This window comes from Somniosus microcephalus, chromosome 21, assembly GCF_052327205.1.
Source record: "Somniosus microcephalus isolate GS21.2 chromosome 21, FLI_Smic_1.0, whole genome shotgun sequence".
In the NCBI taxonomy this organism is placed as follows: Eukaryota; Metazoa; Chordata; class Chondrichthyes; order Squaliformes; family Somniosidae; genus Somniosus; species Somniosus microcephalus.
Window position 1 is genome coordinate 51,919,268 of NC_141007.1, and position 25,130 is coordinate 51,944,397.

General features: G+C 43.7%; 1 protein-coding gene across 7 annotated transcripts in view; it reads right to left on the reverse strand.

The window, feature by feature from the left end:
• The window catches only part of sdk2b (sidekick cell adhesion molecule 2b), a 1,061,066-nt gene that overhangs the window by 194,952 nt on the left and 840,984 nt on the right, over positions 1 to 25,130 (reverse strand). For all 7 annotated transcript variants that reach the window (XM_085963616.1, XM_085963614.1, XM_085963610.1 and 4 more), the window contains 3 exons: positions 22,493 to 22,594; positions 19,408 to 19,523; positions 13,444 to 13,630 (listed from right to left, as the gene is read on the reverse strand). In XM_085963616.1, the coding sequence (XP_085819742.1) occupies positions 13,444 to 13,630; positions 19,408 to 19,523; positions 22,493 to 22,594 (405 nt within the window). The remainder of the gene's footprint in view (positions 1 to 13,443; positions 13,631 to 19,407; positions 19,524 to 22,492; positions 22,595 to 25,130) is intronic.

The window sequence follows — 25,130 nt, forward strand, 5'->3', positions numbered from 1 at the left end:
TATTTAAAGGCAACCGCTTCCTGCCTTTTTTTGTCTGTGACATTTTTGCACCACGCATTCTGAGAGAGAGAGAGAGAGAGAGAGAGACTTCTGGAGATATTCAACGCTGTGTGAAGGAGTTTTGGGTACTCAGCAGCATTTTGCAGGTTCACTTTGATTTAACCGTCCTTGCATCGATTTAGAAGAGACTATGGGGGCTGCACTCTTAGCTCTTTCCCTGAGCCTCTCCGTTGTTCTTTCCAGCAGATTTGATGTACAGGTCGCTCCAGGCCGAGATTCAAGGCTGCAATGAGCAGGGTGTGGATGGAGAGCAAGATCGACCCGCCCCTTTAAGAACTGGCCAGCGCCAGTGTGTCTGTGTTCCATTGCTGACTGACATCACATGAGCTTCGCCAGCGCTCTGAGGTTGCGGCTCTCACCTCGCTGTTAGCGCCTTAAGAGAGGTGTGTAGGCTTAATATAGCGCTCCAATCACCTCCAGGAGCGATAGAAGCCAAGTTTGCAGTCGGAGGCAATAATTAGCGTCAGGCACTAAACTTTGCACCTGGCCAATAATTGCACCCCAAATGGGGCGATATCGAATTTCTCCCCCTGCCTGCCAGCTCTCTTGATGGCACAACAATGTTGAAGACCATTTCAAAAAATATACACAGTATTTATAGTTTGCAGAAACAAATTTCATATTCCCTGCATGTATTTCATGTGTGTTTGTATCCTGCTTCGCACTGGGCTTTACACTGTGTGTACAGGGCACCAAGAGGGTTTAATGTTCATCATCAAAGGACTAAAAGAAACAAATACCATTCACAGTAAAGTCTGTGCAGTTGCTAAAGTTGAACCAATCAATTTTTCCACACAAAGACCCTTTTTATAAGGTTCGCTGCTGTGCCACAGTCTCTGATAAAACCAGTTTTTTAGGGTTTGCTTGCTAATAGCGAGCCCATAAAAAGACATTTTACAACAGTATTTTTTATATGGCTTTCAAAAGTAGCCTCATAAAAGAGAGAGAGGTCTACTGTAAAGTTGCATATTGTAACTTATTAGTTTAAGAACCAAACCACTCTGACAGCTCAGAGTTTATTCTGTGGATAGCTGACCCATACAGACCAGAAAGGTCCCAGGATCGAACCCTGGTCTGTGTTTAGTTAACGGATACCAAGGTGGTTTCTATTTTAGATTCCAATGAGGAAACTGGCATTTCACAGGTTATGAAAAACGATAGCGGGCTGGATACTATGCACCTATCCAATAAAGCTTGAAATTCAGTGTCTGCATCTGTAATGGCTTCAGAAACTGTGGTTTAGTTTCTAGCGAGGAAAACAATGACGCATTTGAAGTTGACGATATTGATGAAGGGATTCCTGGCGGTTTGAGTGAGGCGGAGTTCGATCCTGTTGTTTTGATGGACGATGACCTTGACATCTGCGGGGAGATGACTGATACAGAAATTGTTTCATCTCTGAAAGACACGGCAACAGAGGTTGCAGTGGACGTAAATGAAGATGTGCCGGAGCAGGAAATTTCCTAATTTAGAGAGGTAGATTCTACACTGTGCGTTCTGTGTCGATTTATCGAGTCAAAAGGTAACGAAATGTTTGATGAATTTTATGCACTGGATCGGCAAGTGCGGAGGCTGATGACTTCTGATCGCCACCAAAAACAAATCACAGAATTCTTCGCAGCATTGAAAAACGCTCCTGAGACGTGAGCATTTCCTTTAATTTTTAAGTTGTTATACTGTGTTCACCTTTGTTGTAGATATTGTATGAAATTTGGGCAAATAATGGTTGGTATACACTAGATCAGCCTTCATTATGTTGCTTTTGTTGCTTCTTTGTTTTACCACCATTTGCGAGGCTGTCCCGAGCGGTTGCAATTAAGTGGGTTCCACTCTACCTAGGCACCTACATTCTAAACACTGGGAAATACATGTTAACGCTCACTACACACAAGACAATAAAAAAAAGACAGGATCCGAATTTACTCAGCTATTTCAGGGTGGCTCCGCCTGACTCTGGGAGCTGGATACCCTGGGTCCTGGCCTATGGTGGGAGTTCCCTGATGGCCTTGTAAGGGGCAGAGCCAGGGATGCAAAGAGGGCAAGGACGTAGTACCGGCTTCCACGACCTCACTTAGACCCAGCATAAGATGTAAACTAGTTCATCTAATTAGAAGAGGTGTATCAGCATCCAGTAAGATGCACGTGAGTCCAACTGTGGTCACGGGGTTGGCACAGGACTTACCGCCCCAGTCCCAACGACATCTGGAGCGCCACCATTTTGGTGGGGGCCTTGAAATAGGTGACTCAGGCACCTGCTGGAAACAGGAGGGAGCCTCATTATCCCATGCAAATTGGGGTCCTAATACGCTAATAGGACCCTGATGGGACCCTGATGCATTTTTTTTTAAGTAAAAGTACCTTTGTAGGCTGCTCAATAAAAGTTTAGAAAAAGATTTTAAAATATTTTTTGTGGGGTCAGGAGGAGCATTAAAGCTCCTCCTGGTCTGACAATAATCACCCCTATGCCCCTGATGCACAACCTTCCGCCGCCCCCTCCCCAGAATTGCTGCTTCTCCTTAAATGTACCTGCACCAGCTGGGCTCTGTTGTGTATGTACCTTTAAGAGAATAACTGGTCTCAGACTGCAGTACCGGCAGTGACCACCCCTGTATAAAAGGCGCTAGAGAGCCTCTGTTGTTTAGTTTCGTTATGGACTTCCACCAGTAAAGATCTGTTTGTTTTCTCTCCTGCTACTCCGTGTCTCAATCATTCACGGACTTCACACTGGTGACGAGTAAGAAACGAACTTACCTGCAACTCAGCAGCAGCTCCGACGACGTTGTTGAAGGTCGGAGCCAGAAGAAAAAAAAAGAGGCCATTGAAACTCGAGAAACGGGCGTCGACCGTCAATCATCGATTTAAAAACTTGCAGGAGCGATTTTCCAGAGCCAGGCTGGGTTCCTCGGTCCGTGGTTTCCCAGCTAATCGGGCTGGTGGCACGTAGTGCTCTGATCCTTCCTGGGCTGCGGCGGGCTGAAGCTCGATCGGGTGGCCTTTCAACGGGGCCGGGCAGCGAGTCGGGAAGCAAAGAGAGAGAGAGGGAGGAGCACACAGGGCGCGGCCGGTGTTTCGAAGCCGGGCAGCGTTCGGACCTAAGAAGAGGGAGGGAAGTGTCCCAGAGGGTCCGCTCCACGACGGGAAAATAATAAAAGAAAAAGAATACGCGCAAGAAAACGTGGAAAGCAGCGCTAACAACAGCGGGGAAGAAGGCAAAGCACGGGAGGCGCCATTTTAGATTTGCAAGATGCCGAAGACTGGCTGTATCACTGCTTTTGATAATACATTAGAGGACTGGACCACGTATGTGGAAAGAGTCGAGGTATATTTCGAGGCAAACGATATAGCGGAGGGGAAACAGGCATCGATATTGCTAAACTTAATGGGCGCTAGAATGTACGGCCTATTGCGGGACCTGATTACTCCAGCCAAACCGAAGGCGAAGAGTTTTAATGAAATTGTTGCTGTCCTCCAGGAACACTTAAACCCTGCACCGCTGTTGATAGCAGAAAGATTTAAATTCCACAGGAGAACTCAGCACAAAGATGAGAGCAATGCTGAGTATCTTACGGAACTACGCAAGCTATCAAAGCACTGCCAGTTCGGAGCAGGACTGGCAGATACCCTACGGGACAAATTTGTCTGTGGACTCCTGAGTGAAGGAACACAGAAGAAGTTACTCGCAGAAAAAGAGCTGACGCTAGATAAGGCTTTCAGCGTGGCAGTATCGTATGAAGCAGCAGCCAGGGGAGCTGCAGAAATTCAACAAAAACCACAGGAATACGGCACCCACGAAATGACACGGGGATTTGCAAAATGTTATCGCTGCGGCAGAACTAACCATGACCAGAAGGACTGCTGGTCCAAAGACAAAATATGCAGACAATGCGGGAAGATTGGACACATTGCACGAGTTTGTAGGTCTGGGAAGAAGACCAGCGACAACAAAAAGGCTACTAAGGAACCGTACAAGAAAGTACAAAAGATGACGGACAGTAGTTCCAAAGACCAGATGAGCGATAGTGAATCCGAGAACAGGAGATTAAGCTGTCTCAAACTTCACAATGTAATCGCAAAAGAGGATCACCGAACCATTTGGGTCACCCTCACGATAGCAGGGTCTCAAGTTAAAATGGAATTGGATACAGGATCAGCGCTAACCGTCATGAATCGACGAGACTATGAACGGCTATTTTCACACATACCCTTGAGAGAGACATCCATCGTCTTGACGACGTATACAGGGCAAAAAGTATACCCCAGAGGAAAAATAAGGGTGCCTGTCGAATACAATGGCAAGAAAATACGGAAATTGTATCTCTACATACTGCCAAATGGTGGACCACCGTTATTGGGACGGGAATGGATCAGGAAGATAAACTTAGATTGGCATTCCATTCATGCAATGACGGTGGACGGTAAAAAAGGTGAAGACGTCACTCCTGGACGATTGTCAACAATCTTAGCTAACGCCAAAGAGGTATTTCAACAAGAACTGGGCACGCTTAAAGGCGTAACCGCCTCGATAAAAATAGAAGAGAATGCAGTTCCCAAGTTTTTCAAAGCGAGACCGGTACCATATGCAATTCGCCCAGCTGTCGAGGCAGAGCTGGAGAATCTGGAGAAGGCGGGCATGTTGTCTAAGGTCGACTGGAGCGAGTGGGCGACACCCATCGTTCCTGTCATGAAGAAAACGTTAAGCAATAAGTCCGGAGAGCCAAGGAAGATTCGCATCTGTGGGGATTTCAAGGTGACGGTGAACCCTGTCCTTCGCACAGTACAATATCCTCTTCCAAGGATAGAAGACATCTTCGCCTCGCTGTCTGGAGGAAAGCGTTTTACAAAAATTGACCTGGCACAAGCATATTTGCAGATGGAGGTTGAAGAGTCCTCTAGGAAGTATCTCACGATAAACACTCACAAAGGTCTTTACTAGTATCATCGATTGGTATTCGGAGTAGCATCGGCTCCGGCGATATGGCAAAGAGCGATGGAACAAGTCCTGCAAGGGATTCCGGGGACTCAGTGTTACTTGGACGACATCCTTGTAACAGGTGAAGATGACAGTGAACACCTTAACAACCTAGAACAGGTGCTCACTAGACTACGGGAACATGGGCTGCGAGCCAACCGCCCCAAGTGCGAATTTTTAAAGAAACAGATACCGTATTGTGGCCACGTGATTGATGAAGAGGGGTTACATAAGTCCCCTGACAAAATTGAAGCGGTTGTTAAGGCCCCAGCGCCTGAAAATGTGTCGCAACTGAGGTCATTCCTCGGGTTGGTGAATTATTATCATAAGTTTTTGCCGAATTTGTCGACAATTCTGCACCCACTGAACGCCCTGCTACGAACGGGGGTAGCATGGAAATGGAGCGATGATTGTAAGCGTGCTTTTCGGAAGAGTAAGGACTTAATCACTTCAAAGGAAGTATTGGCTCACTACAACCCAGCACTGCCAATCAGGCTGGCGTGTGATGCGTCTCCCTACGGCATTGGGGCGGTACTGTCACATAAATTCCTTGATGGTTTGGAGAGGCTGATAGCTTTTGCGTCACGCTCGTTAACTTCTGCCGAGCGTAACTACGCCCAGATTGACAGAGAGGCCCTCAGCCTAGTGTGGGGGGTGAAGAAGTTCAATCACTATCTGCACGGTCAAAAATTTACTCTACTAACCGATCATCAACCTCTTGTCTCCATTTTCAATCCTCAGAAGGGTGTACCGATAATGACAGCACAACGGCTGCAGAGATGGTCCCTTTTCCTAGGGGCACACCAATATGACATCGAGTACAAAGGAACTAAACAGCATGGAAATGCTGATGGATTGTCACATCTACCGTTGCCGACGGTGGAAGAAGAAGACCTTGCAGTGGATCCAATGGAGTTATTCCACTCGACCATAGTCGAATGTCTTCCTGTGACGAATGCAAACATAGAAAAGGAAACATGGAATGACCTGACACTATCACGGGTCTATGATTTAACGGTGAAGGGATGGCCAGCACATGACGAACCACTGCTGCCAGCATTCTCGCAGAGAAGAGAACAGCTGTCAGTGTGCAGAGGAACCTTGATGTGTGGATCCAGAGTAGTAATTCCACCTAAGTTGACGGATAGAGTGCTCAATGAGCTTCATGAGGGTCATCTGGGTGGGGTAAAAATGAAGAGCTTAGCCAGAGCGTTTGTGTGGTGGCCGGGAATCGATAGAGAAATCGAAGAGATGACCAAGAGCTGTGCAGGATGCCAGAAGGTCCAAAACGCCCCACCACAAGCTCCTCTGCATCCATGGGAGTGGCCCTCATCTCCATGGCAAAGGGTGCACATTGATTTTGCTGGTCCCTTCATGGACTCGATGTTTTTAATTGCGGTGGATGCACATTCAAAGTGGCCAGAGGTAATAAAAATGTCCTCAACCACCACGGAAAAAACTATCACAGTTTTACGAACCATATTCGCCAGGAATGGGCTGCCTGAACAGATTTGCTCTGACAATGGACCACAGTTTGTGTCTGAAGAGTTCCGGAGGTTCTTAAAGAACAATGGTGTTAAGCATTACACATCTGCCCCATATCATCCAGCCACTAATGGATTGGCCGAGAGGTTTGTCCAAACATTCAAGAAGGCTATCAAGGCAATGTGTAATGAAGAGATACCCCTACAACACAATCACAGAATCACAGAAACCCCACAGTGCAGATAGAGGCCATTTCGGCCCATCGAGCCTGCACCGACACATATCCCACCCGATCCCCGTAACCCCTACACCAACACATATCCCACCCTATCCCTGTAACCCCACGTATTTAATCCCCCTAACACTAAGGGTCAATTTATCATAGCCAATCAACCTAACCCGCACATCTTTGGACTGTGGGAGGAAACCGGAGCACCCGGAGAAAACCCACGCAAACACGGGGAGAATGTGCAAACTCCACACAGACAGTCGCCCGAGGCCGGATTCGAACCCGGGTCTCTGGCACTGTGAGGCAACAGTGCTAACCACTATGCCACCGTGCTGCCCACAAGGTGGACAACTTCTTGTTTGCCTACTGGAATGCGACACATGCGGTTACCAACCAAACTCCAGCCATGATGTTCTTCAATCGAAGACTACGATGCCGCTTGGATTTGGTTAAGCCAAACGTCCGAAGAGATGTGGAGAACAGGCAGTTTCAGAATATGAATGAAAGGCCGACCAGGAGTTTTAAGATAGGGCAACCAGTTTTGGCCCGGGACTACCGCACTGAGAAATGGCAGCCAGGAACGATTTGTACACGACAAGGACCTCTCATGTATACCGTGGACGTTGGGGAGAGCATTGTAAGACGCCATGCTGACCAGATTCTAGAGTCACTGGAAAACGTCAACTCCATACCACGATCTGATACACCTGGTAATGAAATCGACGTTCCAATTGCAGCTACCGCAGAACCGGTAATATTGGAAGCAGATGAACCAAACAACGACATTGATTCCAACTCAACATTGCCAGAAGAACCTGTTACCCCAAAGAGGCGTTATCCAGACAGAATCAGGAAGCCTCCTCAAAGACTGAACTTATAATTGCTTAAACTTAACCAATGTATCTAGCAACAGTAATTGTGATTGTAATTCGTTATCATTTAGTTGTTAAATGAATGTTATGTATTGTTTATCTAAAAGGGGAGGAATTGTTGTGTATGTACCTTTAAGAGAATAACTGGTCTCAGACTGCAGTACCGGCAGTGACCACCCCTGTATAAAAGGCGCTAGAGAGCCTCTGTTGTTTAGTTTCGTTATGGACTTCCACCAGTAAAGATCTGTTTGTTTTCTCTCCTGCTGTCCGTGTCTCAATCATTCACGGACTTAACAGGCTCTGTAGTGGAGCTGCCGGATTTCCTGCCCCTTCTGATTGGCAATCTGCTCAAAAAAACACGAGCAAATCACCGACAGAAATGCTAATAAGGCTCAACCATGAAAATGGTTGAGGCCTCTTGACTGCTTCCATCCGATGGGCAGCAGATCTCCGTCTGATGGAAGTGGTCGCATGTAAATTGGCCTTATCATTTTCTGCCAAAAGATTTGCCCATCTGTACGTGTGTGTTTGTGAGTACTTGTTTCTTTTATTTCTCATGTGGGGAGGGGGGGGGAGGTTGCTGGCCAGGACAGTGAATGGATAATGGGAAGAAACTGATTGGTGGGAGCATGAGCACTGTGCGGGGGTGGGAGGGAGAGTTCACGTAGCCTCATCATAGTATAAGCAGGGTGGTACCATGGACCAGGAGGCACCAATTTCCACTACTGAGCCTGAATTATGACTTTAGGCCCTAACAATTAAAGAGGGATTAGAGAGGTTTACCTGTTACAACTGCATGATCTTTTGGTTGACCTGCAGCTTTCATTAAAGCCTTGTTGCCCTAAAGGCCCATTGACAAAGGAGAAAGTAGCATTCCTACATCAGGACTTCATTACCGAGCACTGACCTCACCGTCCCTGCCTGGGTGATCAGATGATGACAGCTGCATGTAACATCATGTAGCTGCCATTGATTTCACTGCAACCTGGATTATTCCAAATTGGTTTCAAAATGCTGCTCCGACTACCAGCAGCAAGTTTGATGACATACAGCCTTTGATGATCTACATGCCACTCCTGAGCTCTGTGCACTTTCTAGTTTAGTTAGATTGTTAGCACTGCCTGAAAGTTGCCGTACAAACATCACTGCTTTCTACATTCTGCTGCAAAAAGATCAGCATCTTTTCGAGACCGTGATCCTGGCAGAGGCCGGATTACAGAAAGCAAATAAAAGTCACAAAGGGGCAAAAGAGTTCGCAGGGTCTCAAACATCCTGCTGTGAATCAATAAAGAGACTCTTTGGAACTTCTCAGCAGGGAAAGACTCCTGAGGAGCAAAGGGTTTGATCATTGTTATTTTTTATTCTCATTCCATTATTCATATATCTTTAACCAGTAAAAATATTTTATTTGGGGAGAGGGTGGAATCATCAATTAAAGTGTCTGAGCAATAGTGGTTCGCCATGTGCTGGCCATCCCTTCACCGTTAAATCGTAGACTCGAGAGAGAGTCGGGTCATTTCTCGTTGCCTTTTCAATGGTAGAATTTGTTACTGGTAGACATTCCACTATGGTTGAGTGGAACATCTCCACTGGGCCCACTGTAGGTGCCTCTTCTACCGTTGGCAATGGTAGGCGCGAAAAACCGTCAGCATTTCCATGCTGTTTTGATCCTTTGTATTCTATGTCATATCGGTGTGCCCCTAGGAAAAGGGACCACCTCTGTAGCCTTTGTGCTGTCATAATGGGAACGCCCTTTTTAGGGTTGAATATGGAGACGAGGGGTTGATGGTCAGTCAACAAGGTAAATTTTTGTCCGTGTAGGTAATGGTTGAATTTCTTCACTCCCCATACCAGGCTGAGTGCTTCCCTGTCGATCTGGGCATAGTTACGCTCAGCTGAGTTCAATGAGCGTGAAGCAAAAGCTATTGGCCGCTCCGAGCCATCAGGGAATCTATGCGATAATACCGCTCCTACGCCGTAAGGGGATGCATTGCACGCCAGTGTGATTGGCAGTGATGGGTTGTAATGAGCCAAAACTTCCTTGGACGTGATCAAGCCTTTACATTTATGGAAGGCACGTTTACAGTCCTCGCTCCATTCCCAAATTACTCCCATTTGTAGCAGTTCGTTAAGAGGGTGCAGAACAGTTGACAAGTTCGGTAAAAATTTATGATAGTAATTTATCAATCCCAGGAACAACCTTAATTGTGAGACATTTTCAGGTGCTGGGGCTTTTATGACCGCTTCAATTTTTTCAGTGGACTTATGCAACCCTTCTTCGTTAATTATGTGGCCACAATATGATATTTGTTTCTGGAAAAATTCACACTTGGGGCGGTTTGCTCGTAGGCCCCGTTCTCTCAGCCTAGTGAGCACCTGCTCCAAATTGGCAAGGTGCTCATTGTCGTTTTCTCCTGTTACAAGGATGTCGTCTAGGTAGCATTGAGTCCTAGGAATCCCTTGCAGGACTTGTTCCATAGCTCTTTGCCAGATAGCTGGAGCTGATGCTACTCCAAAAACCAGTCGATTGTACCGGTACAGGCCTTTGTGTGTGTTTATTGTGAGATACCTTTTAGAGGTCTCCTAAACCTCCATCTGTAGATATGCCTGTGCCAAGTCAATTTTTGTGAAACGTTTCCCTCCGGATAGTGAGGCGAAAATATCTTCTATCCTCGGAAGAGGATACTGTACCGTGTGAAGGACCGGGTTTACAGTCACCTTGAAGTCCCCACAGATGCGAATTTTTCTCTGTTCTTCAGATTTATCATTATTCAAAGTTTTCTACATGACCGGGACGATGGGTGTTGCCCACTCGCTCCAATCTATCTTGGATAACACGCCTGTCCTTTCCAAATTCTCCAGCTCTGCCTCGACTGCTGGACGAATTGCGTATGGCACCGGCCTTGCTTTAAAAAACTTGGGAATTGCCGCATCTTCCACCTTTATTGAGGCGGTGACGCCTTTCAAGGTTCCTAGTTCCTGTTGGAACACTTCTTTGGCGTTGGCCAAGATGTCTTTCAATCGTTCAGGTATGACGTCATCATTTTTTTTCTTACTGGTCACCGTCAGTGCCTGAATGGAGTGCCAGTCTAAACGTATCTTTCTGATCCATTCGCGTCCCAACAGCGGTGGACCACCATTTTGCAGAACGTATAAATACAACTTCTGTATTTCCTTGCCGTTGTATACAACAGGCACTCTTATTTTCCCTCTGGGGTATACTTTCTGCCCCGTATATGTTTTTAAGATAATGGATGTGTCTTTCAAGGGTATATGCAGAAATAGCCGCTCGTAATCCTGTCGACTTATGACGGTCAGAGCTGATCCTGTATCTAGCTCCATTTTAACTGGGGACCCTGCTATCGTGAGGGTAACCCAAATGGTCTGGTAATCTTCTTTGGCAATTACATTATGTAATTTGAGACAGCTTAGTCTCTTGTTTCCGGAGTCGCTATCGCTCTTCTGGTCTTCGGAGCTACTGTCCGTCATCATTTGTACCTTTTTGTACTTTTCTTTATTGATTTTTTTTTTTGTCAGTGGATTTTTTGTTTCCAGATCGGCATACACATGCAATGTGTCCCATCTTTCCGCATTGACTGCATGCTTTGTCCTTGAACCAGCAGTCCCTTTGGTCATGGGTGGATCTGCCGCACCGATAACATCTCTCGAAACCCTGTGTCATTTCATGGGTGCTGAAATCCTGTGGCTTTTGCTGTATCTCTGCAGCTCCTCTCGCTGCTGCTTCGTATGATACAGCCATACTGAAAGCCTTGTCCAGTGTTAAATCTTTCTCAGAAAGTAGCCTTTTCTGTGTTCCTTCACTTAGGAGACCGCAGACGAATTTGTCTCGAAGAGAATCTGCCAGTCCTGCTCCGAATTGGCAGTGCTTTGATAGCTTCCTTAATTCGGTGAGGTAATCAGCGTTACTTTCATTCTTGTGCTGATTTCTCCTGAAGAATTTGAACTGTTCCGCTATCAGCAGCGGTGTTGGGTTTAAGTGCTCCTGTAGGGTATCAACAATTTCCTTAAAATTCTTGTCCATCGGTTTGGCTGGAGTGATTAAGTTTCGTAATAGCCCGTATGTCTTTGCGCCCATTAGATTTAGGAGTATCGATGCCTTTTTATCATCCTCTATTTCATTTGCTGTGCAATATACCTCCACTCTTTCCACATATGTGGTCCAATCCTCTACATCATTATCGAAAGCAGTAATATTGCCAGTCTTAGGCATCCTGAAAAAAAAATGGCGCCTCCCGCGCTTTCCTTTCTTCCTTGCTGAAAAAAAATGGCGCCTCCCGCGCTTTCCTGCCGCTGTTGCTGCTGACAACGCTGTTCTCCGCGGTTTTTATTTATACAAATATTTTTAATAGTCGGAGACTTGTTCCCGCCGGACTCTCTGGGACTTTCCCCGCCCTCTGCGTGGTCTGAAAGCCGACCTGCTTTGCAGAGCTGGCCGTCTCCCGAGTGCTCCACCCTTCGTCTTTTTTTGCCTGCGCCTTCACTGCTTGGCCCCGCTGTATAGCCAGCCGATCGAGTCCAGCCCGCCGCCCAGGAAGGATTATTGCAGTACCTGCCACCAGCCCGGCTAGCTGGTGAAACTCAGTTTTTTTCCCTGTTTTTTTTCTTCTTCCTTCGTCTGAGGAATCGATCTCCTTGAAGTGCTGCCGAATTGCAGGTAAGTCCGTTTCCAATTCGTCGCCACCGTTGTATCCGTGTGTTAATGAAGACACGGAATGCAGGAGTTGGTTTACAGGTGTTTACTAGACAAAGTCTGGAGGTGAACTAACAGATACAAGACACTATACAGGCTTATATAGCCCGAGTGGCCACTACCGGCATTACAGTACACAGGGGCTCTTAAAGGCACATACACCACAGGAGCTTGCTGTGCGCAAATTGGCTGCCGTGATTCCTACATTACAACTGTGACTAGACTTCAAAAAGTACTTCATTGGCTGTAAGGCGCTTTGGAATGTCCGGTAGTCATGAAAGGTGCTATATAAATGCAAGTCTTTTTTTCTACATCTAAGAAGAAGTCACGGAGAGCATTCAGCCTAGATTCACCATGATAATGCCAGGGAAAGGGACCCATAGTTGTGAGGAGGGACTCGAGATACTGGGACCGTTTCCACTTGAGCGCAGAAGGCTAAAAGGAGATCCGATAGAGATTTTAAATTATGAAAAGTTTTGATAGAATGAATATGGAAAGACTATTTCCTCTGGTTGGAGGGTTGGTGATGAGGAGTCATCAATTTAAATTAATGATCACTGAGAGAGTGAGGAGCGTGGTGAGGAGAAGTTTCTTTACATAGAGGGTTGTTGGAGCATGGAATGCTTAGTCACATGGAGTTGCTGAGGCAGAGACCACTGGAAAAAAGTGGATAAACATTTAAGCAGAGAAAGGTACATGGATATGGGAAGAGGCCGAGGCAGTGGGATTAATTTTGGATTTCTCTCACGAAGAGGTGGCACAGACATGATTGGCTGAATGGCCTTCCTTTCTGCAGTAAACTTCTACTGTAAGTGAAAAATACTTCAGGGAAAAATAAAAAATAAAATAAAATAAATGATAGCTTTAAAATTTGAAAAAAAACAGGCCCAATTATAAACCCTACAGGCCTTCTTAAAACTGCAGCATGGTACTGCAGGCCTAGCTTGAACAGTCTGGGGTCTCCATCAATTGACCGCCACCCATGGAGCAGTGACCATCAGCTGACTCGTGTATAAACCTTTCAAATGATATGAGATTAAACATAATCTATATTTTTCTCTCAACGACAGTACTATCCAAGGGCTGTATTTCTTCAGATTTATTTTGTTGCTCTCACCTGCTTGTTGGGTCCGACTCCTGATAGGCGTACTTCTCGGACCATCACCAGCAGCATTAAATGCGTTCACACTGATCAGGTAGGTAGTGTATCCTGTTAGGTTCTTCAGTTTCACGTTGGTTTCAGGGAGGAAGAGAGTCTTCAATTTTTCTGTCTCATTCTGCCGCTGGAACTCCCAGTAGTAAATCTGAAAGAAAAGCCGTATCTTTGAACTCTTTGAAATACTGCAAAGCCCTGGCTCTGACAACTTTACCTTCAACTATTGACAGGAAAAACACACACTTACGCATAACTTAAAAAAATTATATTCATATATCCAATAGAAAAGCTTAACCAAAAATGGCTAACCTTCCAACCTGGGCTACCATTTTCTTGCCATTTCCAACACCAGGCATGCACCGTTAAATCCAGATACAGTGCTCACCATTTATAATGATCATTCACTTAGTGATCAAAAAAATCCTTTGTCCAAAACCACTGATACCATATTACTGTGACTGTTTATAGTGATCAATTACGTTCAGTTGTATTGATTAGTAATGGCAGTTCCCCACTGTCGCCTGAGTTGCAACACTGTTGATCTCTATGATCTAGCATATAAGTGAGTAATGATATTAACAATAGGCTAATTGGACGTAACTAGCTAAATATAAAGGCTCCTAAAACTGTTTTTATGTGGTACTAGTGCCACTGGCTCCTGATGCATGGCTCTTGCAGGGGTGGTGGCAACACCCAAGATAAGTTTGCCAGATTCACCAAGGCTGGTTGCCAGGAATCCCCAGTGTCTCACACAACAACATCAACTTTGACAAATTCACTAAGGCCAGTAGCTGGGAAGACCTTTTTTAAGGAAGACTCGGCACTTCACATGTCAGTCACCGCGGAGCAGCAATTATGGAAGCCAATAGGATATTAAACTATCGAGTCAAATTAGCAGAGTACATGGCAGAGCATGTCATAATAAAGTTGTGATGAACACATCTATTGTATTGTACCCAGTTTTAGTAAAGTCACAAGTCAGACATTCAACCCTGGGGATGGTGCAGAGAAGAGCCATGAGGCTGATCCGTCGTGTTAGTGGTCTTATGAGGTGATCTTATGAAGAAAGACTGGAGCATTTTGGGCTTTTCAGTCTTGAAAAGAAGTGAACAAGAGTGGACCTAACAGTAGTCTATAAGATAGCAAATAATATAGAAAAAATAAATATGGAACACTACTTCATGGCCTTGCCACTTTAATCTAAATTATGACAGTAGGACAAGGCAGCACAGGTTTAAACTGACGAAAGGTAATTCTTCAATAACAGGGCATTCTTTTTCACAGAAAGGGTAATGAATACGTGGAATGGATTTCTGGTTAATATAGTGAAGACAAACGTGGAAGTGTTTAAGGAATAAGTGAATAATATGATGGAGGGGACTGTAAGGTTTTTTTGGATGGCTGCTAGGATGGGCCATATCGTGTTTCTCATTCATAGCTATTTTCTGATCTTGTGAACCACAATTAAAAGTTAACAAGCACACATTATGCCCTATTTAAAAGGAGAAAACAGATAAAACTACCCCACATTATCAAAATTGGCTTTCATAATTGCTGCTCCGCGGTGACTGACATGTGAGGTGCTGAATCTTCCTTAGAAAAGGTCTTCCCAGCTACTGGCCTTATATCAAAATTGGGCATAAGGTGCTGTGGACCATGCTTGGTCATAGGAGACCGGTAAAAGCCAATACATCTTTTCCTCAAGTTATCACCTGATGCAATTTGAGGATGAATTGTCTCAGTCTAAAATGTAATCATAATCTGGACAAAGCTCAAAATCCAATAGAGAGATAGAATTGTTTTTGCTAAACCTCACCGAAAGGATTTATAAAATTAATTTGCACTGACCTAATGTGAACATATTTAAACTCAGTCAAGAACGGAGGTGACAAAGGCATGCATGAGAGTTTCAGCAGCAGATGGGCTGAGGCAGGGGTGGAAGCGGGTGATGTTACATATTATATATCTTTATATAATTACACGGTGCTTCCAATTTTTATTATTTACATCTACATCATACACATCTGTGTCTGTTACACTTCAGGTATTAACTGTTACACATGCAAATTTCTCTGTCACACTTAAAAGAAGTATAATAAAAAAAATAGCCAATCTGTCTGCTAATTGATCTGAGCAAGGTACAGCAATTATAACTTGGAGCCTTAAAGGAACACACCAGTTGCACCTCAGCAGCAGAATGACATATTGAACTACTTGGTATTGTGTTCCTGTCCTGCTGAAGCAGTATATTCTCTAATGTACCTTGAGCAGTAACCCAAGTTAGTGTATTCTATTTATATGTAATGTCAACATTTTGTGTATGTTTTCTACGCTCATTTGTTCAAATTATTAAATAATAAGAGCAAAATTAGATGCGATCATAAAATCTTACAGCACAGGAGGCCGCCATTCGGCCCAACGTGCTTATCTGAAAGAGTTTGAAACAGCTCTTTGAAAGAGTTGTCTAATTAGCATGAGCAAAAGCACCACTCCCCAGCTCTTTCCCCATAACCCTGCAATTTTTCCTTTTTCAAGTGTATGTCCAATTCCCTTTTGAAAGTTACAATTGAATCTGCTTCCACCATCCTTTCAGGCAGCGTGTTCCAGATCATACCAACTTGCTGCGTAAAAAAACATTCTCCTCATCTCCCTTCTGGTTCTTATGGCAATTATCTTAAATCTCTGCCCTTTGGTTGTCGACCCATCCACCAGTGGAAACAGTTTCTCCTATTTACTCTATCAAAGCCCCTCATCAATGTGTGAACACCTCTGTAAATTTTCTCCTTAACCTTCTCGGCTCTTAGGAATACAATCCCAGTTTCTCTCGTCTCTCCACATAACCAAAGCCCTTCATTCCTGGTAAATCTGCTCTGCACCATCTCAAAGCCAAGGTGCTCAGTTACTTAAATAGCAAACATGTATATGTAGCATGTTTACATAGTCACTCATGTGAACATGTTACATGTACATATTTGCTATTTTTGTAACTGCAGTACATGGGTGGAGAGGGCTGGCACAAATTTCTTGCCGACCTGTAAGTGAGTGAAAAGCACATTATCTATTTGTCCTCTATATTTTTAATTTTACACATGAGCAATGACATGGCAGATCCATTTGTATTTAATAAAATAAACCTCCTTTTGTTGTTCGATGCATTTAAGTTGTATACTGAATATGGTAATCCTCCAATCATGAATTTATGCGTAATGGGGCAGGAGAAAGAGAATGAACAGAAGCACCACCACCAGTAATTCTGTACTTCCCACATACATAAAAATCCAGGTCAACTAGTCTGAATAAGTCATGTATACCATCTATTTAATAGAACACTGCAAACATAGTGAAAAAAAGAGGCGAAACACACCAATGCCCGACTTTCCTGAACACATCATTCCGACATAATTCAATAAGTCCTGGTCATGAACCTTTTACACTTGTAAAAGAACCAGTGTCTTCAACCATCTCACGAGTTATCTTTGGTATCCTGTACTGATTCTATGAATTCAACCATCTGTATATTTCCCCTCCAATGATTATGAAGGATGAGGACTGAGAAAAACATTTTGAGGACTGAGAAAAACTTTTTGATGATTGCATGATTCTATTTCTGAAAAGCTGAAGGAATTACAAGTATTCTGATTTTTTTAATGTTCAATATAGAGAACTCTTACCCACTTTGCCTAAATGTACATATTTTAAGGAGTTTTTTTTCTAGGCTACCTAGATGATTCAGTAAATTTACCCAGTGAGTAGCTGAGCCGTAATGACCTATGAGGTCCCAGTTTTGATCACCAACCTGTGCTGAGTTAGTTTTATCTCAGTGAGGCTAGCGACAGAGGCACTGCAATTGGCCTCAGTGCCCTTGGGTTAATGAAGGAAAAATCAGCTCTTCGTCACTATTGAGTGACCACTCTGTGAAAATCAGGTGAGAAAATGATTGCGCTCAGCTGTGATGCCTTTTGTGGTCGAATAACTCAGTGACACCTCTGATTCAAACTGACACTTCAGTGCAGTAGTTAGGAATTGCTGCACTATTGATGGTGCGCTGTTTCGGATGAGATGTTAAATCGAGAGCCTATCTGCCCTCTCTGGTGGGCGTAAAAAGTCCCATAGCACTATTTGGAGAAGAGCAGGGGCGTTCAATTAGTGTTCTGGCCAACATATATCCTTCAATCAACATCACTAAAAAAAACTGGTCATTGATCTCATTGCTGTTTCTGGAACCATGCCAAGTTCAAATTGGCTGCTGCATTTCCCTACATTACAACAGTGACTGCACTTCAAAAGTACTTTACTGGCAGCAAAACACTTTGCGATGTCCTGAGGTCATGAAAGAAACTATATACTGTAAATGTAAGTTCTTTCTTAACATTTATTCCACAAACATCACCACTAAAAACAAATTAACTGGTCATTTATCTCACTGCTGTTTGTAGGATCTTGCTTTGCACAAATTGGCTGCTGTGTTTGTCTACATAACAACAGTGACACTTCAAAAGTAATGAATTGAATGTGAAGCATTTTGGGACATCTTGAGGATATGAAAGGCTCTTTATAAATCCAATTCTTTTTTCAGAGAATCCTTACCATTGTATACCGACTTACTGGAATGAACTACGTTCCGCCAAGTCTCCTGTCTTTGGTAGGCAAACTGAATGTATACTCTATCAGACTGCGACTCAAGCTATAAACCAACAGACAACTTACTGCATCGAGAACAGCAAAATAAACAGTATGCAGTGCAAAACTAAACATGTTGCAGTAATGTTCAACTTTAATTGTTCTCCTCAAACCACATCAAACAATAACGACACTTCCCCGAAACAACAAACAGAAAATGCTGAGAACACGGAGCAGGTTAGGCAGCATCTGTGGAGAAAACAGACAGGTTGAGGTTTGAAATAACAACAGAAAATGCTGGAAAAACTCAGCAGGTCAGGCAACATCCGTGGAGAGAAATTTGAGTTGACGTTTCGGGTTTGACCCTTCTTCAAAAGGTTGAGGTTTGAGGTGTGACCCGTCATCAGAACTGCAGGATATTATAGATGAACAGCATTCAAAAAGGAACCAAACTAAGTGAGGGGGAGAGAAACACACACACACACACAAGAAAAGAAATACAATGACGTGTAAAGTGCTTGAGTGGAAAACAGGAGATGGTTAAATGGCAGAAGTGATTTTGCATGAGATACTGGGAAGCATAATGAGAGAAATTAAAGACATTTATGAGACAGAGAATATGTGAATAGCTCGGGTAGTGGGAGATATGGAGGTAGAAATGAAAGCATGAAAAATTGGAAAAGTGCCCTCACTAAGATTAGCTAACTCAGCACAGACAGGAAGATTGAACCTATAACCTTCCCATTAGTTTCTTGATGACTAAACTCACTGAGCTATTAGGGGACTGTTTTGTTTCTAAGCAATTATCATACTAAACACAACACACACAAAACTTTTCTTAAGTACTCTAGTATCACAAATGTAAATATTTAACCAGCAGAGACTTTGCATGAGTGAGAAATCTCATCCAGTCTATCATGTTCAGTTTGCTGTATACTGTATACTGTTCAGCCTAAATAACAATAAAGAATGCACTTCAAAAGTAATCTGTTGACAGCAAAGCGCCTGGGGACATCCTGAAGATGTAAGAGGCTCTGTGTAAATTCAAATTTGTTCTTTCTTTCTTTACACTTCTATGTGAAAACTAACATACTATTCAGTTTGTACAGCTATCCTGTGTAATGGTAATGAACTATTTTGTCTGTATAAGCCTCTGTGCAAAGGCAATGGCTTGCTCAGCCCATATAGTTTCCATTCAATGCACCGTACGATTCCATCCATACAAGTTCCTCTGTATTGCTGTTGTTCTTATGCAATTATTTGAGCTCCTTTCTCTTTCCAAGACATGGTATAAATTGACTGTACCTTATATCCCTGCATGTCTCCATTCTGTGCTTCAGGTGGGGGAGGCTCCCAGGTCAGGTCCAGCTGTGTCGCTGTTGAACTCTGCACCTGCACATGTTGGGCTGGTGCAGTGGGCACTAAATGAAAGAAGTGGAAACTGTTAAGAATAAGAATAAAATTATAGTGCTGTGGTACAATTTTTTTAAAAAGTTGGTAAATATAGTTTAAAATGCCATAACCTTCCAATGATTGAGGTAAAAATATAATATAGAAAATAATCAGGTCTAAATACCACCTCTCCCACTTTAGTTTGACGTAGAATCTTACAGCACAAGAGTCCATTCGGCCCAATGGGCCTGTGCCGGCTCTTTGAAAGGTATTCAATTTCTTCTGTCCCATCCACGCTTAGCTCTACCTCGCCATCACCACCCTTGATTCCATGACTAGCACTGTGCATAATTACCTGTCCAAAATCAAGCTGTGATTGAACTAGAACATTATGTAGCTCAACACTGGCAAGGCTGTGGCTATCTTGTTCAACACCGATCAGAAGCTCTGCACCCGAGCTGATTCCAACCCTGTTCCGAGATGCCAACTCAAGTTCAACCTGACAGTGTACACCCTTCGTGGCCTGCTAGACCCTGGGATTACCTTCAAAACTCATCTTCGGTCCATCACCAAGAGCATCTACTTTCGCCCCAAGTTATCACCCATCTCCGTCTCAACCTGACGCTCCTTCCTGCTGAGATCCTCATTCATGCTTTTGTCACCTCCAATCTCAACCTTTCCAATGGCTTCCTTGCCAGCCTCCTGAGCTACACCCAACTTAAATTCCAACTCACTCAGAACTCTGTCCTTCACATCCTATCCTGTACCAAGACCCACTCACCCATTACCCCAACCTTCACTAACTTTTCCTTTAACTTCAAAATCATCATCACCCGCAAATCGCTCCATTGCCTTGCTCCTTTATTGCATCCTCTGCTCTTCCTAACCCTGATGTACTGTGTGTTCCTTCTTCCCTATTCTGTACCTCCAAAAGCCCTCTTGAAACCTACCTCTAATAGCACCTTCAGACACACCCCCAAATTCAAATCTCTCCTGTTCTTGCTTGGGTCCAACTCTAAACTGTGAAGTGTCTTGGGTACAATTTGCCATAGTGAAGATGCTACAAAAACCCAAACTCTTGTTGAATATCAGCCCATTTAACTGTTTATTTTACAAATAAATCTCAGTTAAAAAAAACTGAAAATATTTGATTCTGATCGTTGTGCAATACATTGGCTAAGTCACAGGTTAGCACTTGCAACTCCCGAGCTCCCAACCTCAGGCAAGTTATCGCGGGAATATGTTGAATGATAAGGTTCTCCACTATGAGGGAGACCGAATTATCCTGGGTCATTTGCACGCAGTTGCTAGTGGCCATTTCGAGAGGGATCCCATTGAGACTTGATTACAGGTCACCTGCTTGCCCTCTTAGCTAGGGAATGCTATATGGCACAAAATCACTAATAATAGGAGAAAATACACTTAAAATAGGGGGAGGGGATTATAATATTCTTCCATAAGAATTATTGATGGTGGAGTCTTCATTAATTTACTCCAGTTGGTGATAGAAATGGTAAAACTGTAAATCTACCAAAAACCTGCAAAATTCAAATATATAATTACAGATTGAAGACACTGCATCTGTGTGCACTTTATCCTGTTACTTAGACCATGCACAGCACAGTAACAGACATAATGGCCCGGATTTTGTGGTCAGCGGTGAACGAATGGCGCTCGCCGTTCATTACGCTTATAGTTTAGTCGGCTTTTACGCGACAACGTATGGTAATTAGAGATCAAATTTAAGCATGGTGCTCTCTACAGGGAATCTGGGACCTGTGTGAACAGGACAAGCAGCAGCGTGTCTCTTCAACCAATCAGATTGAAGAATCCTCACTGAGATATGCAGCGTCTACACCAAGTGTAAGTTAGAATATTTAATTCATTGTAAAATCGTATATAGAAAGCAAAATAAAGAGAGGGAAAGATGGGATTAAGAGAGAGAGAGATAAAAGAGACAGAAAGAAAAAGTTAAAAAAAAATTAAATTTTTTAAAGATCTCCAACAATAATTAAAATCTGATGGAATGAGACTCCACACATGTAAAAGTAAATTTTCAGTGCCAGAGAGGTTGTTTTGTAGTAATTAAGACTTATCACAGTGTTAAACATTCACTTACACTTGAATGGACAAGCCCTAACATTTTCTGGCCTATTTAGTGGGTATCTAGTGGGTAAGTATTGCAACCTCATGCCCTTCATGTGTTTGAATGCCGAGTCTCTCGGCGAGGTACCAGTGTAGTGAAGCTTGTGGAGGAGCAGGGCAAATTGGACAGCAACCTCTTGATTTTCACATTTAACTGAGCATGTACGGACGCTGGAAGTTGCTGTCCGATTCACTCCTTAATAACGGTGAGTGCTGATAGCCTCACCATTATTCCTACCACAAAATCCGGGCCATTAGCATTTTTATGAAATCTGCTACACTTGTTCAATTAGAGCCAAGGTTGAGGGAGGTGGGACTAGATTGATTAGGGGAGTAATTTCACAATGATAAAAAATATAATAGATTAAATAAAATAATAGTGCCATCAGGAGGAATGTGGTGATTACACTTAACAAAAACATATAGATCCTTTGAAGTGAAAATTGATTGTTAAATCTGATTCTTTTAATAATTTTGCCATTTATGTATTTATTTCAAAATGCAATTTAGCAGGACATAGAACAGGAACACTACATACTGCTGAGAGTGGTTCTGAGACAAGTGAGTCATGGGTCAGTCTGTGCTGTACTTTCAAATGCAATAAGATTTTGCCCCTGATAAGAAATTTGGCAGCTAGAGATTATTGTGTCTATTTGTCAGGAGTCAAAATATTAAAACATTGATATTGTTCTGTCAACTGTTTAGGCTAAATGAGATGTGTAACAACCAGGCTTATACCCAGATACAAATGGGAGCTCTCTGTAGAGCACACCATTGTATTTCCAAAAGAGATTTTACTGGCTTTTAAAATCTCTCCATAATCTCCACCCCCCACTAATCCTATTGGGTTTACCTGCTTCACCGACGAACACTTCCTGAGGTGGGCTGGTCGGCCCCTCCCCCACCGCATTGTACACGCTCATTCTGATTTCATAGCGCCTGTGCTTGCTCAGATCTGCGTGGATTCAGAGAGAAGGTCATTATAACTGACATGACTGAGGAATTGCCAATACATTTTTAATGCTCAAATACCATTCTAACCAAAAATGATACCCTGCATTTTTCCTAACTAAAATTAGAAAAATATTAAACTATCCACTGCTGATTAAATACACTAGTCATGTCGTGTAGCTGACAACCGGTTTCTGCATCCAGGTCTAGGCATTGACCTGTAGGGGACTCCATTGAGCAATCCCCTCCTCCACACCCCCACCAGTCCAGTACTCTGCAACTCATGAATACATTCCATTTCCTTTTTTTGAAATCTGATTCTTATCCAGTCCCATTTTCTACCAAGGATTCTCATGATTTAAGCTTAATTACTGGTATTTCCTGTGGGATTTTGTAAAAGGCCCTTTGGAAATTCAATTAAACTATATCACAGCAAAGTTGAAGTTGAGGAGGTTTGGTTTCCAAATCTTTTCCTCCTAAATCTAACCTGACTGTTTTTGAAGCTATCCAGATGTTTCCCCAATCCAATCCTTAGTATAACTTTATCTTATGAGCGTTGATGTAATCTGTGCCAGATTTATCCTCTTTTAAACAAAGGCTTTGGGGGCTAAATTTGGTTGATTTGCGCCTCTAACGGGGCGCAAATCAACTAGCGCCTGGGCGTGGCGCCGCTAATACCTCCTGCGAAATTCAGCGGGAGGTTAGCCGTTAGTGCCACGCGGCGCTGTGCCGCTGACGTCATAGCCGTGCGCAGCGCCCCACTCGCGCTTCGGCTGTAATATTGGGTGGCGCCCCCACGACTTACCGCTAGACGCTGTGTCCACCAGGGTCAGGGGGGGCCTACCTGTGGCCGGGGCGGCGCTAGTTAAAGGGGAGGTGGCGGGCAACCATTTTTGTTGCTGGCCGCCTGCCAGCACCTGCCCCCGTTACTGTTCCCGGTGAAGCCCGCCCGCGGGGTGCCGGCTGTTCTCAGTGAGCCCTGCACTCCTCGAGTGCCGGGCTCGTTTGCCGGCACTCCCAATCCCTGGTGGCCCAGCTGGGCACCAGGACGCACTGCGGTCAGGCCCCGCCCCTTAATAAGGGGCGGAAGGCCAGCAGTACTGCAGCGGGACGTGCTGCAGTGGCACGTAGCGCCGCAATTATGGCTCGCAGTGCCCTTCCAGTAGCATCCCTCCTCCCTCTCGGGGCGCTACCTGGGAAAATTGACCGCGGGGGTGCTAACTTTTTTGGGGCGCTAAAATTAGCGTCCCAGCGAAGGTAGCAAACGCTACCTATTTTTTACCCCATTATGTTTGCAGACTTTCAATCCTGCAGAAAACTTCCCAGTACCCAGTGAATCTTCCATTTTCTGTTGCCAGCTCTCTGCAAATTTCCGCCCTGGTCTCTTTTAGCATCCCAAATTATTTGCCACCTCGTCATGGGGATTTGTTGATCTTTTGACTTGTCAGCAAACAGCTTGCCTCAGTTGGTAACACTCTGACCTCTAAGTCAGAAGGTTGAGCGCACTCAAAGTAGGCTGACACTCTTGGTGCCACTTTTCGGATGAGATGAGAAACCGAGATGACTGCTCTTGTGGTTTAAGCGGATGTTAAAGATCCCCTGATATTATTCAGAGAGGAGCAAGGGCTTCTGTAGGTATCCTGACCAACACTGCGTCCTCAGCCAACATCATGAAAAGAAGCGAATTAACCAACCAGTCATTCATCCTGCTGTTTGTGGGATCTTGCTGTGCGTGAATTGACTGCTGTAATTACTTACAAAACAGTCACCGCAAAAATTAATGAATTGTATGTTCATAAAGCGCTTTGGCACATTTGAAGCACACGATAAGCCACTATATAAACGCAAGGCTGCCTTTCTTTTCTTTATCAAGTACCTTCTCCTTACTCATTTCAAAATATTCTATGATAAGCATTGCAGCACAATAGTTGGATAGCAAACCAATATTTTCATCCCTGGGGAACACTTCTAGAAAATAACCAGCAAGTAATTCAACTATTTTCCCTTCATCTTCAATTATTCCCCCATTTTTAATCTTTTAAAAATATAACCTCTTCCCGAACCATTCTTGTACTATTATGAGGCTGAAAAAAGAGTTTTATTATTGTGTTTAATGTCCTCTGCTATATTTCTCTCCAGTGGCCTTTCTGCAAACCATTTTGATATTTTCTTATGTTCCTTCCAAAATTCATCCTGTCATTTTTCTCTGAAGGTTTTATGCAGTATGTTTTTCTTTGTTATCTCTGTGTTGATTTTCCTGTTCATCCATTTTGGAGATTGCTCATTTAGTTTACACTGATTTTTCAGCTTGCTACTTGTTTTGTATACTTAATATTACAACTTTAAAAATGTTATGTTTTTCCTTGATGGAAGCCTGAATTTCAGTTCTTTGAATCCACTCCTCAATCCATTAAAGTCTGCTGTCTTGAAATCATATACTTATTTCCTGGTCCTTGCTGGCACTGACTGGCAGATGATCTCAGATTAGATCATATTATGGTTTTACGTCTTCTAAATTGTTGATGCCATCCCGACTGCTT